Source organism: Cynocephalus volans, chromosome 8 (assembly GCF_027409185.1).
Source record: "Cynocephalus volans isolate mCynVol1 chromosome 8, mCynVol1.pri, whole genome shotgun sequence".
NCBI lineage: Eukaryota > Metazoa > Chordata > Mammalia > Dermoptera > Cynocephalidae > Cynocephalus > Cynocephalus volans.
The window spans coordinates 52,709,467-52,730,461 of NC_084467.1; the positions used below are offsets into that span (position 1 = coordinate 52,709,467).

General features: G+C 35.1%; 1 protein-coding gene across 4 annotated transcripts in view; it reads left to right on the forward strand.

Moving 5' to 3' along the window:
* PATJ (PATJ crumbs cell polarity complex component) overlaps positions 1-20,995 on the forward strand; it is a 369,539-nt gene that overhangs the window by 101,506 nt on the left and 247,038 nt on the right. For all 4 annotated transcript variants that reach the window (XM_063103640.1, XM_063103641.1, XM_063103642.1 and 1 more), the window contains exons 17-18: positions 565-696; positions 20,775-20,984. In XM_063103640.1, the coding sequence (XP_062959710.1) occupies positions 565-696; positions 20,775-20,984 (342 nt within the window). The remainder of the gene's footprint in view (positions 1-564; positions 697-20,774; positions 20,985-20,995) is intronic.

Consider the following 20,995-nt stretch of genomic DNA (forward strand, 5'->3'; position numbering starts at 1 on the left):
ACTTATATGATGCCCAAGAACTTGGATTTTTTTTTTTTTCACTTTATTTTTCTAGTAAAGTTTTTGTTGAAAACTTCCACGAGCCAATAGAAGTGGTTTCTCTGTGTCCTGCTCTGGCCTGTCTCTGTGTTGGCATCTTTCTCTCTCTCACTATAATTATGAATCCAGGTATTGCTATTTAAATATCTTATAAACTTCTGCTTTGTACAGTGTTTTAATTTTTACTTAAATTGCGTATTTTTCCTTTTATGCTTCAAATGGGATGACTGAACTCATTGAAGTATAAGAGGTCAGTGTTGATACTTTGAATGAAACAGATACTTTACATTTAAAAAAAAAGACTATGAACAGTCTTCATTTTTAAGTGTTTGAATTTTCATGAAGATTTTATCCTAAAGTGTGTATGCCCCAATGCATTCCCCATTTAAAAAGATTCAAGAGAAAATCTACGCATGCCAATGAGAATTCCCAGTTTGAGAAAAAGCTGTGAGGTTCTTGATATGTTCATTCTTTTTAGAATGAAAGCGCAGTGTTTTGAAGCATTTATCTTCTTTGCTATTTCAGGTTGACCACAATGTAGATGTCAATACTGAAGAAGATGATGATGGAGAATTAGCACTATGGTCTCCAGAAGTCAAGACTGTTGAGCTAATAAAAGATTATAAAGGCCTGGGATTCAGCATTTTGGATTACCAGGTATAAGAACCCACATAAAGTTTTTATTTTAGGGGATTGATTGTTTTAATGTTATATGAAGTTGTCATTGTTTGAGGTACCCAATGGCTTAGGTAAAACCAAATCCCAAAGATGGGATGTTATATCATATTTTTAATTGTTACTTTTAAAATTTATGACTCCCTTAGATAGTTTTATACCAATGGATGCTTTTAGAGACTGGAACTTGATGAACTTTTTTATATGAAGGGGTTCCCCCCACCCAGCTTATTGAGATATATTTCACATACCATAAAATTCACCATTTCAAGCATACAGTTCATTTGTTTTTAGTATGAATATATTCACAGAGTTGTACAGCCCATCACCACACTGTAATTTTAGAAAATGTTCAACACCCCAAAAAGAAACCCTGAACACATTCCCAGTTCTCACTCTCTCATATCTCCCCTTCACATGAAGGTTTTTATAGTTTTGCTTACCTATTACTCTCAATGAGCTTAAATAAGTAGACATGTTCTTGGTGAAATTATATATTGTATTTATATTAATACATAATATCTATGTATTTATATATTTATAGATACTCCAATTATAATTAGGGTAAAGTTACTGATATATTTTGAGGGGATGTAAAAGGTCACGACAGGACATTTAAACTTGTATATTATACAAGTTTACCAGTTACTGTTGTATTTTTAGACCTCTGATTATTTGGGGGAGTTAAAACTGTTGGCAAGAAATCTCTTCACTTTTAAGATGCATATTTTAATACTTTAGTGCTGCCTAAACACATTGTGGTTTAATAAAGCAAAATGTACTCTATCAAAGCACATAAAATGCCAAGTGATATAAAAATCAATTCTTTTTTTTTAATATAATAAAGGCAATCGGGAATAGATTAAAAGAAAAATACTTTGAGCATTATGTAAGAACATTAAATTCTATATTTTGGCAATGCTGTGTAAGATTACTGAAATAGATTATGTCTATTTCATTTTTGCTGGCATATTTCTGTGCCAGATAACCTTCTCTGTTATTAGAACTTCTCTTTGGAATATTATTAAATTACAAGTTGTTGATTCCAAATGAATATTTTGGGAAATATTTTTGTTAAGAAATATCACTTCTGTAAGATTCTGGAAGTTTATATATTGGTTAATATTAGGGCATATAAAATAAATGGCAGGGGCTACCTCTTTTTTTCCCTCCCCAATGTAACCTTATTACCTAGCACATAGTAGATAGTTGATAAATATTTGCAGATTGATTTACTTTTATTAGGTTAGCCAAAAGTAAATGGAATTGAATGAACAAATTCAATGGGAGTTTTTAAACCATTTTGATAATTGGGATTTAATTTAGAAAAAACATCTTTAAGATATGGTCTTAGATGTTCAGCTACATTTCCATTATCATAGGATATCTCTATATATTTGCATTCTTACATAATAAATATTTAAATCATAATGGTTGCTCCAACCCTCTTAAATGACATTATCTACTTGTTTTATATTTTGATTGTTGCACATGTTAAATCAAGGAAGTGTTTCAAAACTTAAAAAATAAACACTTTAATAAAGGATGGAAAGAAAAAACTTGATAGTCCTTAACGGTTTCATCTCTAGCTAACAGGAAAGTCCCTTTATTAGTTTTGAGCTTCACACTTTAAAAAAAAAATTTAGTCAGTTCTAACTGGAACTTTTTTTCCTTACCGCATTCCTATATGTATGCATTGTGATTTTTATTGCCTTTTGGAATTGTATTTTTATTTAAAAAATTCTAGGATCTTCTTTTTTCTTTTATCTTCTTCACAATTATCAGCACACATAATAACATTCATTTCTGTCCAAATTATATGAAGTAATTTCGCTGCCAAAAAAAAAGTGTTAGGGGCCGAGCCCATGGTGCACTCGGGAGAGTGCTGCACTGGGAGCGCAGCGATGCTCCCACGCGGGTTTGGATCCTATATAGGAATGGCCGCTGCACTCACTGGCTGAGTACCGGTCAGGAAAAAGACCAAAAAAAAAAAAAAAGTGTTAGATATTCTCTTTTGCTTTTGTGCTTCTCGGAGAACTGACAGAAAAATACTTAATTTTCTAAATGCTACTTTGATATAAGTTAAAGAGCTCAGCTTACTGCTGTAGATAAACCTTGGGAGAAAGAATATTTAGTCTGAAACTGAATGTTTTTCTTAAGTCAATCTAAGTATACTCACTCACAGTTGTGTACAGCATATATTCACTATTTGTCAATGGCATGTAGAACTGTTTTCTACTATGACATTTAAATGACAGGTAAACACAATTTAAAATTTTGTTTTGGGCAATTTAATTAATTGGTTATACCATCCCTTGTTGTAATTAGGTAATAAATTCTAAAGTTTAAAAATATTTTTTGCAAGGCCAGGTAAAGGTTTAGCAAAAGCCATGAAAGGCCATGTTCCTGGCTATTATTGTATTCAGTGTGTTGTGTATGAATTTATTAGTAGTTGAATAGGGCCAAGGCACATTCCTGCCCTACCAGGCTTAGCATATTTTGAATAAGAAGTACTGTAGAAACATTTTAGCTACAGGGAGAAAGTATTAGCAGAGTGGGAGAGTTTCTAAGTTGTAAAGGACTTGCATTAGCAATATTGAAGAAATTGAAAACTTACTTTGGAATATTAATTCCAGTTAACCACTTTTCTCACTAGGTTTTTCCCTAGAATAATAATACCTTCCTGAAGAGCCTGACAAAATTATATACGTATATTTCATTGGTGCTTACTAACTTCCTCATTTATAAAATGGGGATAATAATGTCTTACTCAAAGGATTGAGTGGATTAAGTGCATTAATGTGTAAGGAAGTAGGAAATGTTACTTTATTATAGAAATGTGAGTACTAATAACAATTATCTAATTTAGAAAGTTAATAAAAAAGTTTTTGATACTGTCTGCAAAGATGGCTCCTTACTACATTATGTTTGTACTCAACCCATTTGTAACTATCTGGTTAGATTAGGAAAATTAATAAGTAGATGCTTTTGTTTATTTAAGTTGAAATTAATTGTAAAATTGCATTCTAAAATGCAGCCAACTTTTGATGAGCTGTATTTGAATTACACAGTTCTGGATTATTGGCCAGAAGCTTGCTTTTTACATAAATTGAGCTGAACTTTGGGAAAAGATGAGTGAGCAGATAAGGGATCTTGAATTGGCCCATGGAACAGTGGGGGTGGCTGTCTGGACAGGTCAGCGACTCAGAATATGGATGCAAGTTGTGTAGCTGAGCAGAGAAAAGAAGCATATGTTTATACCTGAGATAAAGCAGCTGAGTCTGATATACAGTTCTGCAATTCAGTCATATGGCCACAAAGCAAAGTGAGGAAATTTATTTTCATGAAAGACATTTTAAATTAAATTGGGGTAAAGGAAAAGAAAGACACAGAGAAGACAGTAAATATAATTCATGTTATAAATCTCTTCTTTAGCTTTTAGGGTAGAATAGATACTAGCTTTGTTGGCTATGATTTTGACAGAGTAGAATATTTGTTAGTCTCAAATATGCCTAAGCCTTAGTCCATATAGTGGCTAGTTAAAATCTTTCCCTGTGTGTGTACCATTTTAGAAGATTCACTGGTCTTTATGTAATGTTGTGCCTTACAGGATTGTGTCATGGGAAAAATGATGTATAAATAATTTGTCAAGAGCATGAGTATTATGGCTTGACTACATACTCTGTTTCTAATAACAAAAATCTATAAAAATTTGGTTACAAGTTTTTATAGTGGAATTTCTTACCACTTTCTAGGTGAGGTTTCCATATTGTGCCTTAGTTATCTTTGTTTTGTTTCCCCAGTATTTATGTGTAATATCTTCTTCAGAATATTATCTCCATGAAATACTACTAATACTCATATTAATACCAATACAATAATAATAGGTAAGATTTATTGAGTGTTTGCTATGTGCTAGGCCCTGTTCTTATTGCTTTATGTATGCTAGCTCATGTATTTCTCACAAGAACTATATGAAGTAGGTACTATTATTATTCTCATTTTAGAAGTGAGGAAACTGAGGCACAAAGAAGTTAAGTAACTAGTCCAAGTTCACACAGTTCGTATATGGTAGAACTGTAAGTGAATTCAAGTAAGTTGGGCCTCAGGTTTTATTCTTTTAACAGTTGTACTATAACTGCTCCTTTCTTTGTGAGTGGTATTTCCATGTGCATTTTATTACTGGGCATCCTTATTGTAAATTTATTACAGCAGATCTTCCTGTTTTTCCAGCTTGCAAAAAATTTCATTTCTTAAAGGCTAAGCTGCTAGACACTACTCTCATTTTTAATGCTTATATGAAAGTTTAGTAAGTATTAAAAATTAATTAAGGTAATGTGCTCATATGCATGGTATAAGAGCTAGTGTTGATTGTTTCAGAAGAAAATAATTGCAAATTTAAGAATCCTAAGCTACTGCAAGTAGTTTGTTGTGGGTTAATGTTCAATAATAAAGCAATTATTAGGTAGTCTAAAAGTCTGTAATTTTTAATTTCTACCAAAAAGCTTGAAAAAAATTTAGAACTTATAGATTTTACCTTCAGTTGACCTTATAAATTAAACATGGCGAGTGGATATTTTCTGGTGTTTTGATTTATGTTGAACTTTGAATAACCCCTCATGATTATAATTCACTGGAAATGTTTGACATTAGCCAATTTTTGAGCATTAGCCATGATATTGCCATCCTTGGTACTTTTGAATTTCAGTGATTTAGAAGGTAAAATTTATTAACCAATAATTCTCCTCCCTCCCACATCCTATTCCTCATTTCTCTCCCCACCTGACTTAATTTTTGCCAAAGTAGATATTTTTGAAAGATGTTGGGTTTGTCTATGACACTGAGAGACATAAAAATAGAATGCACAATAGCACAGCCATTGAGAGGTGATTCAAACATACAATACTGTTCGTAATGCTTTAAAAATTTGTTTGAAAGACCAAAGGCAAATGATGACTCATTAAAAAGAGTAGTGGAAATATTTCTCCCTATAAAAATTGATAGTTATTAATTTTTCTTATAGAAGAAATAGGTTATAAAACCAGAATAGTGTGAATATAAAATATTGCAGTATTGCTGAGTCTTGGATATAGCATGCTTTAGTATTTGTGAGGAAAACTTCATATGCAGTTTTGGCTGACTATTAACTCTTAGAATTCTCTTTAGAAAAGATTTTTAAAAGTTGGAGGGGATTGTATAAATTTCATGTATGTGTCTTACAGTGGCTTTTTTTAATATGTGCAACAGAATGACTTTCTAAGCATATGACATAAAAATTCAAAGGTACTTGTCAGTGACAAGTAAGTCTAACTCTAACCATAATCCCTCACTTCTCCCAGGTAAACACCACTGTTTTTCTTGTTCATTCTCCCAGAAATATTTTATACATACATAGTTATATAAGTAATCTTTTATTGTTACTGTTAATATTTTTTATTTCGTTACAGATAAATGCGATATATCATAAATACTTTAAGCTCTTTGATTTTTTTTCTCTTAGTTATATGTTCTTTCATTTTGGTAATTATAGAGCTATCTAATTCTTCTTAATGACTATAGTTTTTTATTGTTAATGTATGGTAATTTAATCAGCCTCTTATACCCAATCAGTGGACATTTTAAATAAGGCTATAGTGAATATCTTTGTCATATTCTTTTGCGAAAAGGTGCGAATAAATCTTGTGATAAATTTCCAGAAGTGGAATTGCTCATCAAAAAAGCATATATCTTTTAGATTTTGCTACATTTTTACCAAATTGCTTGAACATAACTGTTTGTGAGACGCATATATTTAGGCCACTTAAAATTGATATAGTCACTTACATAGTCATTTCTTTATTCAGATTATTCTCCTGGAAAATAGTGTAAGCAGATGTGTGATTCATGAATTTGCTAATGGTTTTCTGTGATATGGACAGATTAAGTGATAGCAATATGTAACTATCAATTTTGTTTCAATTTTATATATGGCAATAATTAATTTACTGGCCTTTGTAGCTAAGAGGGCATATAGTATTTCAAACTATGGTATTAGTGTCTAAAAGTCTATTCTTATTTCCTTACCCAATTTTAATCTTGTTTATTAGAAAATTGAGATTTAAAATGGGGGGTGGGAGGAGAGGTTAGGACTTCAATTTTTGTCAAGAGATTGCAGATTTTGAGTGAATACTACTAATGGTATATAGTGTTCAGTAGCTTGTGGGAGCCCAATATCTTTATGTCCCTCTTTGCTGATTAGTTACAGAATCCACAATATAGAATTTGATAGATATTGACATAATTTTAACATATATAATAGTACATAGCGTAGTAACATTAAAAAGTCAGGTACAAAACTATACTATTTTCAGAATCTAAAATATAGAGGATAGTCATGTACTGCAAGTTATTATACAGTCTTACTTTAAAGCTCAAAGGATCTTGTAACATAGCCACCGGTATCTGATTTTTTCCCTGTCCTTTTTCATTCCTCTTTTTTTTTTTTCAGACCTTGTTGGGTCCAGTTCACCCATGTAGATACTGGTACTAAGAAAATTGCAGTCAATCTGCTATTAATGGTAGTATCCATGTTCTTGAAAATGTATCATATAGCTTACTGTTGAACAAACCACACAGCAGCATTTAAAGGTCACTTTTTGCTTAACGGAACTTAGGGGAACTGATAAAGGCTACTTTTTGCCCATCTGTGATTCATATCCACATTTATTTTTATTAACATCAAAGTACTGTAAGCTCCAGTGCCAACTGGGCTGAAGATTTCTTTTCACAGAGGATTTGCTTCCTTTCCCTCTATGGGAAAGTTCTGTATCCTTTAAATCATTTTAAGCTGCTTCATTTGAAAAATAATTCTTAGTAGTATGTTCGTGGAATAGATTGATTTTTGGCTACTGGGGAAATTCTCTCATGGCTTAAATATTGCTTTTCAAGCCTACGAATTGGGTGAATGAGGGGAGCCCACTCCTGGTGTGTGGAGTTTGTAGTGTGCTCAGGATGACGACTGACTTCCAAAAAACTCAGTGCAGCAAGACTAAAGGCATCAGGAGACCAGAAGCCACTTAATAAGAGATCAAAGAGGCTGTGTGTATATCAGCTTGAAATCCAGATAGTGCAGATCAAAAGCTTGCCTTAGTGAGGCAGCTGCAGGGGGATGAAGTTAGCAGGAGGCCTCAAAGATCTTAAGTCAGGCCTGGTGTTGAACTTTGCAGGAATTTCATGGCTCTGGAATACGAATTTGGCAGAAAGTCTCATTGTGTCTAACAGGGGAGAAAGAGAATAGTGAGCCAACAGCAAGTGCTTGTCAGCTGGTTGGTGCTTTCTCATAGGGTAGCTTTCCTTTTAACAAATGTTTTTCCATGACTATGTCTGCTTCACACTAGAAGACATTGCACAAGAGGAGGGGATCCCAAAAATGACATGTCTGTTGTATTACCCATTTTGAATATTTCAGAAATGGTCAAACTGTAAATATTAATGTTTATAAAATAACCATGCAGAGCTAAAATTTGGGCATAAAGATGCTTGGATTTACTGCAGTACCTGGTAGTCACATCTCTCCTGTGAAGTGCTCAAGATATTCCAGGAAGTTAGTGGATATCAGTCTAGCTATGCATTTGTGTCTTTCATGTAATTAAAGACAGAACAACTACCAAAAAAAAAAAAAAAAAGAGCTCATCTCAAGAAAAGATGTGAACATACAGTATGATCAGAAAAGAAGCAAGGACTCGGTTTTGCATTCTGACTGTGGCACACTACTGGAATTTTGGACCACCTTGTTAGTCTTTCTTATTCTAAGTTTACTAAAATAAAAATATTTAAAATAGAAATAATATTTGCTTTATAAAGTTGCAAAGACTAAATAAAAAGGTGCACATAAATGCCCATACTTTTCTCCACACAAAATCAGTGTTACTGTTTATGCAAAATGATGGTGATGATGATGGTAATGATGATGATGAAGGTTTTAAAGGTAGAATCTGAGCACAGATTTACTATGCCTGTCATTCATTCTCACCTTCAAAAGAAATTATTGTTTACTTAATAAGAGCTAGTATGGAGGATATAAAGATAAAAAGATATGCTCCCTTTAAAGATCTTATATATAACAAATATTTATTGAGTATCTCTGTGCCAGGTACCCTTTTAGGCACTGAGGAGCTAGCAGTGAACAAAATAGACAAAGTCTCTATCCTCATGGAGTTTAAATTCAGTTTGAAGTAGACAGTGGACAAATAAGCATATGTTAAAATATAAGAAAGGATACAGACTTGAGAACAAATCTATACAATATGTTATAATTTTAGCAATGGTAGAAGTAAGACTAAGAGACTCTGAGGATTATTTCTTAGGATCCAGAGAAGTCACACAGGGAATAGAGGCCTGCCATGTGGACAAGCAGATAGTGGACATGCCAGGCACAGCGAATGACCTGACACTGATAAGTTAATCCTGATTTCATGTGTTTATTTTCTTTAGTAACTGAACTGTTTACTATCTTTCTAAATTTTCAAATTCTATTCCTTTTAATGAAAAATCCTTTGAGAAACTTCATGCTCTAATTTTTTACTTGGAAAACATGACTACATGGTAATAGTACCCCACAATTATATACTGCTTACCCTGTGTTGGGCATTGTTTAAAGAACTTTATTTATATTAACTGATATAATTTTCTCTACAACCCCAGGAGGTAGGTCCTGTAATTGTCCTCATTTTATGGATGAGAAAACTGGTAGTGAGAGGTTAAGGAATTTCCTCATGACCACCCAGTGTGTAAGTGGTGGAGCTGACCTCCTGAGTCTGTGGTCTAATAGGGTGAAAGTACAAACTTCAGACCAGAAACAGCACTGATTCTTCATAATTGTGGGTTGAATGAAAGATGGTAGACATTTCTAATGATTTTGTCTTTCCAGAGAGACGTTCTTCTTAGAATTCTAAAAGCTTTGCTTCAGATTATTCTTGAAGCCTTATGATCACCTTTCCGTTACTCCTCCCACCTGGCCAAAGCTCTTCAAGGACTTCATGGTTTTTTTGCTGCAAGAGAGTATAAACTTAGTGGGTTTTACCTTGGATTTTCCAGTAGGACTCTTTGACCTTTTTCCTATATAGTTTCAAAATTAGTAAAGTTTTTCTTCTGCACTTTTTGGGCTTTATATCTCAGAGTAGTGATTGACCTTTTAAGGATTTGAAACAAAAAAAACCCCATTACAAATCTTTTCTAAAGAATGAAGGGCACCCTGTGTCCTTGATGTGGCTGGGGTTATCAGACAACCTCCCAATCTAGAACTGGCTCCCATCTTTCAATGTTGGCTAAGGAAGAATAAGGGCTGCAGATGCTGCGCTGTTCTGAGCCTCTCTGGTGCATTCAGGATTTTCGAGGTCTGCATATCTGGAGAATATAGGTTCAATCCTATATTTTCATGTGTTAACATTTAAGTGTAACATCATGAATGATTTAGCAAATAATAACACTGGTGTTCTAAGTCACACATGCTCAGCTGAATTTAGAAGTCAGTAAATGGGATGGAAACTGTTAACTCCTCAAACCCATATGTCCTACTAACTTCTTTTCCATCATCATCATCTCTTCAGTAATAATAGTAATAATAATAATATTGTAATGTCATTTATGAAGTGATTACTATGGACTTAGTAAGTACTTTACATGCCTTATTTAATCAGTGCTTTTAACGACTCTGTGAAATCTCTACTGTTGTTATTTCCATTTACAAATGAGAAACTTAAGTCTCAGAGATTAGACAACTTGACCAATATCACTTAACCTGTATTTATATTTAGGCTCAGAGTGATTTGTTTGGAAAATTAAAATAAATTCCAAAACGAATATTTGAAAATCTTTTAAAAGTTTTATATGTCTGTTCTTTCCATCATCATCATAATTTTCAACTAATGTAACTTTTTGAAAAGATATTGGGATATTTCCTATTTATGAATTCATTTTCTACATTTAAAAAAATGTGGTAAAATGCATGTAACATAAAATTTACCATGTTAACCATTTTTAAATGTATAGTTCAGTTATGTTAAGTATATTCACATTCCAAGTAAGGTAATTTTAATTGTACTTGAGTACTGCTGTCTGCCTGACGGAATCCTAGGCATTTCAGCCAGATGTTGGGGCTTTCAGATAAAGGACAGTTGTGTGGTTTGTTCCGTTTTTCTTACCACCAGCAAAAGTCCTGGACTAAGACTGATTGGTAAACATGTAAACAATTATAACATGACATAAAATTTACAAGAAATGAAACATCCAAGGAACATATATCTGAGAACCATGGAAAATATCCAGTAGGAGACTAGAAGGGGAAGAGAGATAAGATTTTAATTATTATGGTGCTTAAAATAGATATTTAAAGTACTAAGCTATACAGAACAAAATTTTGTGCAAGCTTATGTGTTTTTTTCTTTAGAATATATTTTGATCTTGATCAAGTTTCTCTGCCCACTCTTCTTCCATTGCACTTTTTAATTACCTTACATGCTGTGCCACTCAGGGACTGTTTATGTATGATGTGTGGAAAAATCTATTCTTAATGCCTAATAGTATTTAGGAATTAATAAGACACAAGGAGCCAGGAACCATATCAGTTTAATCTATCTTGAGTGGACTGAATGTGTTTTGTGGGCACTTGCTTTGAACATGATGGTGTTGTGGTAATTGCTATGATTAGTGTAATACTTTACTATATTATAAAATAGTTAAAAAATGGGGTTAGATTCTAGATAAGATAGCTTGCTCATTATTCATTAGAATCATTTAGTTATTGCCTTGCATTTACTATAAATACATTTATTTCTTTTTCCTAAAAGTAAATGCTTAGTTTATTGGTCAAATCAGAAGCTCTTTTGAAAGAATTAATTACATCCCACTATCTTAAGCCAGACTATTCTAGTGATTTTAATTCAACTAATGTTCCCTGACATGTCTTTTGTTGTTATCTTAAAATGGCAAAGAGGGAAAAAAAGGTGTTTTAAGATTCATCTAAAAAGAAAAAAAGGGTCACGTCCTATGTATTTTGTTGTTTGCTTGCTTTGTTTTGATGGTAAAATACCCAGAAGTTAGTCTTGTGTAGTCAGTGGCCTTCTTGTGAGTTTTCAGAAGACATCACCAGCTAAAATTATACTATATTTGTGATCATAGTATATAGTTTTTTCATTGCCGATACAGTGTTTTGAATTAACTTTCATTCTTCCCTATTTTATAGTGGTTTTGTGAATGTTTTGGTAGAAATTAAGGACAAATTTGACTCAAGATCTTCTGTCAAATTTAGTTATAGGAATTTTGGAGTTGGGGGAAGGGATCATAACTCATGTATCCAACTTTCTCATTTTACATTTGAGGAAACTGACAAAGAGAAATGAAGACACTTGTGAAACTGTATGAAGCCAGGTGGGGACCAAACTGGGGCTCAAAACTTGTCTCTTGACTTCTAACACACACTCATCCTACCACTAGTGGTTTGAGTATGTCTTCCTCATCTCATTCACATATATTTTTTCTCCTTTTAAAAAACCTTTGAATTCCTGTTTTCTGACTGACTTTGCTCACGATGGAAATTTTAATTCATGTCAGCTGTGCGTCAGGGCTTCTGCAGATTAGTTTTTTCCCCTTAAGATGTATATATCTGTGTATGCGTGTGTGTGTTTATGTGTGTGTATAAAAGAACTTTTCCTTTGCTTCTCTTTGTACCTAATTCCTTCTTTTGCCTATCTCCAGAATAAAATTGTTAGCCAACTCCCTTTTAAACTCAATGGTTTCCCCATAAAATTACTAAAAAAAAAAGCCATAGGGGAAACACTTAGGGAAGTAGGACTGCGCAAAGACTTTATGAATAAGACCCCAAAAGCACAAGCAAGAAAAGAAAAAATAAACAAATGGGATTATATCAAAAACTACAAAGCTTCTGCACAGCAAGGGAAATAACAGAGTGGAAAGATAACCTATAGAATGGGAGAAAATATTTGCAAACTATACATCCAACAAGAGATTAATATCCAGAATATATAAGGAACTCAAACAATTTCACAGTAAAAATAACAAATAATCCAATTAAAAAATGGGCAAAGGAAGGAATATACATTTTTCAAAGGAAAGCATACAAATGGCCAATAGGTACATGAAAAACTGCTCAACATCACTAATTATCAGGGAAATGCAAATCAAAACCACATTGAGATATCATTTTACCCCAGTTAGACTGGCCATTGTTAAAAAGACTGAGAATAACAAGTGCTGGCAATGATGCTGGGAAAGGAGAACTCTTTCTACACTGTTGATGGGACTGTAAATTAGTACAGCCATTATGGAAAACAGTAGGGAGGTTTCTCAGATAACTACAGATAGAGCTACCTTTTGATCCAGCAATCCCACTACTGGGTATATATCCAAAAGAATGGAAATCATCATGTTGAAGGGATACCTGCATTCCTATTCCAGGAATAGCTGCTGTTCATCACAGATCTATTTATAATAGACAAAATATGGAACCAACCTAAATGTCCATTGGCAGACTACTGGATAAGGAAAGTGTGGTATATACACACAATGGAATACTACTCACTCAGCCATAAAAAAGAATGAAATTCTGCCATTTGCAGCAACATGGATGAGCCTGGAGAAAATTATGTTAAGTGAAATAAACCAGACAGAAAGAGAAGTACTGCATGTCCTCACTCATAGCTGGGTACTAAGAGAGAAGGAAAGAGGGAAGAAGGAAGGGAGGGAAGGAAGGAACCACAATAATATGTTGAACTTTCAGAAGTAGAGAACAAACCTAAGGATACTAGAGACGGAGGGAGGTGAAAGGGGGGCTAGGGAGTGATTGGTTGGGTAAGGGACATAAAGAATAATTACAATTTGTAATAATGAATATGTTAATAAAAAAAGAAATACAAAAGAGAAAAAAACCTTCAATGGTTTCCTTCTGTATTCTCCATTTTAGCAACTTCCTTAAGATGTTATTTTGAAATTTTATTTAACTGTTCATTTACTTAGATTTTAACTTAGTACTCCTTAATTCAATAATAATGGCCACATTTAAGAGTATACTCTTCAAGAAGCTAATATGTGGCTACTTGCTATTTTCAGTTTTCTCTCTGTTTGCCATTATTGAATTGGAACAATTCTCTTAACAAATATGGTATAGTTAATTCTCCATAATGCCCAGAAATTAATGTAAGTAGAGATTTGAAATTATTTTTGAAACATACTTCCTCACACAAATATTTGTTGAATGAAGCTTAAAGCTTAATTCTGTAATAATGTATACTATAGCGTTAAATTCATTGCTTGGTAGATTGTTTCTTTTTCATTTATAGAGTGCTTTCCATTTCAGAGTTGATAGAAGTTTTTTTAGTAGTCCTTTCTTAGAGTCATTTCATCCTTGATGAAGAAATTGTGTAGTACAGCTGGAAAGCAGGTATCTTGGTACTTTGAGCTATACAACACAGCACAGAAGTTTAATGACAAAGTTAAGACCGCATGAATTAACCATATTTCCTCTTGTGAGTGTAGTAGGCCAACTTAGTATCTTAATATACCCAGTTGACAATGAGTGTCAAAATTATCAAAGGTAAAGGAATTTGTAGACAAATTTTAATCTGAAATAAATGATGGTTCATCTCTGTAATCCTGCTATGTGTTCCCTAAATTCCTGTTCTATTTCTTAATGGTTTTAAAAGTTTGAATAAAAACCAGACAAATCCAAAAGTTATTCTTTATTTTGAATATAGGTTAGTCATTGTTATACCCTGATTTTTTTTTTTTTTTCATGGAGTAATACTGCAAAGCATACAGATGTTAAATGTCAGAACAGTCCTCGGTGTATATCTCGTATTCCTCTTGTTTTTGAAAGTGCCTCTTACTGATGGGTTTGCCAGTTTACTCAGTGTGACTACTTTTCTTCTTGTTAATTCCTTCTGTCTCCTTTTTCTATAACATTTTCTGCTTCATACTTTTCCACTGAGTTTGCCAAAGTTGCTTGCTTATATTTGTAGTGTAGGTTTTGGAGCAACTTTGTGGCTAGAGCTCCCCACATCTTCTAGTTTGTATCTCTGTCAATAGCAGAACCCACATTTCAAACTGAACCTCCTCCTGTCTCAGGTGATGCCTCTGCCATCTGCTTTAGTTTATGTGAAATCTGATTTCTTTGATCTGTGGGAGTGTACACAAATATTCATATAATACATTTTATAGACACTTCAGAAACTTTGAATTCCATCCATTTGAGCATAATGATTGTCACATGTTTGCATCTATTCATGTAAAGGTGTTCTTATGCTCATCAAATGAATGGGTTCTTGAGAAAGTAAGTGCAAGTTAAAATTTGGTAAACAAACACATGTTTTACCTGTGCATGCAGCCATGCTGCACATTCTGTGCTCTCTAATTTTTCCATGTGCTGGGTACAGAAATATAAACTCTAGCAGCCAACTGTGAATATTTAAGGGACTCAACTTTATACACTTTGGAAAGATGATAAATATATCTTCTAACAGATTTCTCTTCTTTCAACATTCAATTATTTAGCAAATATTTACCTTAAGGTAGAGGAGCAGCATCACTTAGTGATTAAAAGCATAAATTCTGAAGTTTAACTAGTTGGCTTAAATTCTGGCTTTGCCATTTACCAACTATGTGCTTTGGCTAGGTTATTTAATTTTTCTCTTTCTTAGTTTGCCAATCTGGGAAGTGGGGATAGTAATGGTATCTACCTCATGGTGGTGTGAGGAGTAAATGGGTTCAAATAAGTAAAATTCAGATTCTTAGGACAGTGCCTGGTATGGCAAGAGCTCTGTGTTAATAGATGTTGTTCATAGATGGTGGGATGTGGCCTTTGCTTTTGGTGTACTTATAGTCCAGTGAGGGGAGAAAAAATTAAGTACATTGTCATGGAATGTTTCAACTACTCTTCCATGTTTTCTATGTGACAGGCACTCTCGTAGGCCCTGGAGATAAAGCAGCAAAAAAAAACAAACACGTTGTTGCTCTCATGAAGCTTATTTTTAGGAGGAAGACCATTAAAGTAATTTCAGCAAAATGTCAAAAGTCTTATGATAGGGAAAACGCAAGGTGCTGTGAACCTATCTAACAGGAAGACCTATCTAATCCTAGGTCAGGGATAGTAAGGAAAATATGACAAATGCTATAATGGAAGATTTTTTTAGATTTAGGGATGTCACAGAGTAGGAAGTGCTTGCTTCTTCCTTGGCAATCAGGGAAAGCTTCTCGTTGGAGGAAACACGTGAGCTGGCTGTGGTTGCAAAAACGTGGGCAAGTGGCCATGGGTCGAGGAAAGCATTCCAGGCAGAGGGAATCTGGTTTGCATGATGTCTCATAGCATGCTGAAGCATTCCCAGTACCTGAGTTTCAATAGTTCTGTATTGTTGGGGCAAGATGTGGAGCAAATGGGGTGTAAAGCTACATGACTAAGCCAGTTGTCGAGTAAGGCAAATCATAATTAAAGCCAAAATGTTTTGTTATTTTAGTTATACTAAGTTTCCATTTGTATTGTCAGGGCTAGGGCTCAGACCTTTCAAACCCATTGTACAGACTGGGTCACCAGACTCCTCACATGCCAGGCTGGGTCACCAGACCCCCTCCCATGCAGGTCCATGCCAGGTAATTGGGAAAGATCCTGGCAGCTGTTGGCAGATGACACGAGCTCAGTCCTCAGCAGCAACAGCAGCAGCAGTGGCTTCCCGGAGGGTCCTGGGGAACTTGGCAGCAATAGCTTGTAGCAACAGCCTCCAGCAGCAGTAGCGGCCTCCCTGTGCGCCCCCCCCTCCCCCCCCCGGGGGCAGGAGGCACCATGGATCAGAGCCACTCATCCTTTATACTTAAGTCATAACCCAGGACACCTGGGTGCACATGAGCAATTACATTAGACAATAACCAAGGAACACCTGGGTGCACATGCATATTTATATCAAATGCTCACCAAGATTCTCCACATCTGAGGGGCCCTGACCATTTTCTTATATTTTCCCAACATGGGGGCAGGCAGTGGTACATGTGGGGAGAGCAAGAGGAGACAGAACTGCGAATCTTAAGGAATTTCTCCATGAAGGATAAAGGAGTTAGGACTTTATCCTACAAGCAGTGGGTGTCACTGAGGTATTTTAAGCAGAGAAGGAATTATGATTGCATTTTTATTTTTAAAGACCATTATTCTGTTATCTCTGTAGAAAATGGACAGATGGAGACAAGATTAGAAACAGGTAGACCTATCGACAAACTGTAGCAGTTGCCCAGGCTAAAAGTAGTGAGAAGCTGAACCAAGATAGTGGCAGTGGAAGTGGAGAGGAAGGATTAGATAGAAGAGACAGAAGATCAGATTGGCATGCCTCAGTGAGCAACCCAGAGGACGGTGAGGCGAGCAAGTGCACGCTTCGTGTGTGCTGATGCTGCTGAGGGACTGCAGGAGAGGAGCCTGGCAGCTCGGATTCCTCCCAGCATTGAAACGTCCTGTGTTTATAATGAATATCAAACATCAGCATCACTTCGCAAGACCTCAAAAATCCTTATATCCATTTTTCTCTAGGCAGGTACTGTGATTTTATTCACTTACGTAACAGAGCAGTTAGGTGGGTTACCAGGATTTCCTAGCTGAGTGGTGAGTAGAATTCAGGTCAGCTCTCTTTTCTTCTGATTTATTATTGTGATGAAAGTTTGCTGTTCTTGAATATAGGAGCTTGATAATATTTTTAAGAGCTGTAGGGAACAACTTTCGTAAATGGTTAACTTGAAGCAAACATATGGGACACCATTACAGTCTGTATGATAATGTTAAGCTTTTGAATAAAGAGAAAAGATTTCCTTTAGAAGAGAATGGCTTGTGTAGTGGATACGTTCTATGATTGGTCTTCAGTGCCCTCTGTTGGCTATTTAGTCTAAAGCAACATCTTGATTTTTCAACACAATGTTCCTTGCAGTGCTGTTTACCAAAAGAAGTATTCGAGATTTAAAAATTATGATAAAAGGTCATAAAAACCAATGGAGACTTTAAAAATAGACTTGGGGGGGGCGAGAGGTTGAGTAGGGGTCTTGAGAAATATCTTTGTAACATTTTGTTTGATATAACATGTTTATGATATTATGGACTGTATTTTCAGAAACTGGACCTTTCTCATGAGAAGCAGCCTGAGTCAGGCTGGCTATTGAGCGTAAATTTTTTATGCAGCAAAGCATCAAGAATAGCTGCTGCCCTGGTAGTAGTAGCAGCAGCAGCTGTTTTTCCATAGGGCTACATGTGATGGCCATCAAAGGAAATGACTGTTACTCATTAAAGTGACTTCACTCAGCTATGTGGGAAATCATATAGTCAGAAGTCATCACAGAAAATCAAGTAGTGATTATACATAGTGGGGCATCTCCGGAGGTGGGTGGTTTTGTTTTCTTTTTTCCCTTCAAGTTACAAAGAAACTGCCTCTGGGTTCTCTCCTTCAGGAAAAGGGACGGTAGATTAGATTTAGAGTTTAGAAGAACTAGAGGTCTAAACCTGTGTAGATTTTAGTAAGCAAGCACACCTGGCACTAGTTTGAGGTCTAAAGACTGTACTTTGTTTAAGTGCTCACGATGACTTTTCTACAATAAGAGAAATCTATTGATTTTTCTAGGAAAGAACTGTATTTCCCTTATTTCTTGGTAAGTCTTCCTTTGAAATGTTTCTAGTTATAATTTCAACTGGTTGCATTTTGAAAACCTGTTCACCTATTAGGGTTAAAAATAATACTTTTTGATTTGGCGTTATATGAAGCTACAGAGATTGCTCACAACCAACTTAGTGAAATCATTTATTTGCTTTTGGTAAATTTTACTGTTGTAGTTTTCTCTAAGAAGGGTTAGTAATTATTAATATGAAGTAATGCTAGCAGCTTTCTGTGTGTTTCATGAGAGGAATAAGATACTATGTAGTTTCCCTTCCCCCCAATAAAAAAGCCTTTCATCAAAAACTGACAACCTAAATGAAGGATATAATTGTACAGCTTATTTATTAGTGTGTCAAACTTAAAATGTAATGGTTTCATATTTCAGAATGAAAAGTGTGTTGTGATTCATGGTTGCCAGTGACAAAATAGACAGCTCTTTTATATTACTGAACTGATTGCCTGCTGATATCCCACTGTATATTTTGGTTCTCTTCTGTTCTCTTCCTGTGCAATAGCTCCCTCTACTTGAAAATATTGGTGCAATTATAGTTTAAAACTATGGACTTTATTAGTGAGTTCCCATGATTGTTTTATCCTTTTTATTCTCTTCATAAATATGTGGTGTTATACATCAGAGCATGTAAGGAAATTAACAAGAGTCCCTTGACTTGGAGGTAGAAAGGCAAGGTTAGTTGAAGAAAGCAAGATGTTATGTTTGAAGGCGTTTTTCAAGGCATTAGCTGTATAGCCTTTGTTCATTTAAATATGGCATATTTAGTTAGGATTTCATGCAGTACTTTGAAAATGAACCCTGATGTCTGAAACACAGAGGTATAGAAACTGGATCAGAAAACTTCAGAAGAACCATCAGTCACTTCAAACAGACATAGCCTGGAGCTTGGCAAATTCTTACGTTGCTAATTCCAAAGTTTTGTAATTCTAACACAAAACCTGGCAGTTCTCTGCTTTCTCAGGAAGGGTTTAATGAAATTAGCTGTAGTAGAATTTCATGTTACTACATTTTGTCTTTGTGGAATAGTATGTGCATAATGAAACAATAGGAGCAAGGTAAACAAACCAAAGCAAATGCTGCTGTGAGTGGGATTTAATTATTTTGCTAAGTTTGAGGTGTAGTAATAGTACTATGTCTTTATTTCCAGTTTCTTCTGACCGATATTATGATTGCAGCAAGCAGCCTTGCATGGTGGTCCATAGAAAGGACATGAGAGCCAGAATGCCTGGTTGAATACTGGCTCTGCCACTTACCAGCTTGGTGATATTGGCTAGTTTTGTTTTTTGTTTTTTTTACCTTTCTGAGCCTCAGTTTTCTTTTCTGTAAAATATAGGCAATAAATGCACCTATATTCCTGGAGTTCCAAGAATTAGATGAATCAATGATTGTCAGGCTCGACACATAATCAGTGCTGTGTATCAGATTGTTGAATAAAATGGGAGTTATAAATTGGTTTTTATTAACCAAATGTATTTATTGAATGTCAAAGTAATCTTCAGGGGCCGAGCCCGTGGCGCACTCGGGAGAGTGCGGCGCTGGGAGCGCGGCGACACTCCCGCCGCGGGTTCGGATCCTATATAGGAATGGCCGGTGCACTCACTAGCTGAGTGCCGGTCACGAAAAAAGACGACAAAAAAAAAAAAAAAAAAAAAGTAATCTTCAGTACTTAATGAAAGGAAATATGGGGCCCTCCCGATGGATGAAAGAGACTTGCACTTGGCTTGTTCATGAATTCATATTCATTTTCTATGTATTGGAATAGTTCTGACCTAGAGGCGCCTATACCATGTCATAATTTTAGGTTATATTACTTTTAAATATACTTTTTTAATGCAGTGGATTATTCCATGGTTTGCATGTCTTTGCTGAACTTAAGTGGTTTTGTAGGAGGATTCTGTACTGGTGAATGCATAAGAATGGGGTATCACTTCCCCTACCTAGTATGCTTCTCTTGGAGCGTACTTGTGGCCCAAGAGAAGAAATAGATGGGCTTGTCTTTGATTCATAGCATGACTATGCTTGAGAATGTTAGAGAATCTTGCCCAACCGTTCCCAGACCTCCTGTGGTCCAACAAAATGTCAGTCACCGGAAGTTTAAAAAATAAATTTACATGTATTGAGCACTCAGAATGCAATTGAAATCATTAGGGTTGTATCTTCACCTTGATACAAGCTGATATTTATGTGGATGTGTAGAGTAATATTTTAATTTATTTTGAAATTGGAAGACTTTCATCTAGTCTTTGGAAGACTATTATCAAACATGGTGGACACATGAAGTAAACAGTCAAATGAAATTTGTGAGTAAATATAAACTGTCTTAAGGATGCATATTTGTTCTCAGAGAGTTGACTCATATTTCTTCTTTGCTTAATTCGTAGGACCCTTTAGATCCTACAAGATCAGTGATTGTAATCCGCTCCCTGGTAGCAGATGGTGTAGCCGAAAGAAGTGGAGAGCTGTTACCTGGAGACCGCCTGGTCTCAGTCAATGAACACTGTTTGGACAACACCACACTTGCTGAAGCTGTGGAAGTGTTGAAAGCTGTGCCACCAGGCACCGTATGCCTTGGCATCTGTAAGCCTTTGGTGGTAAGTGTTGA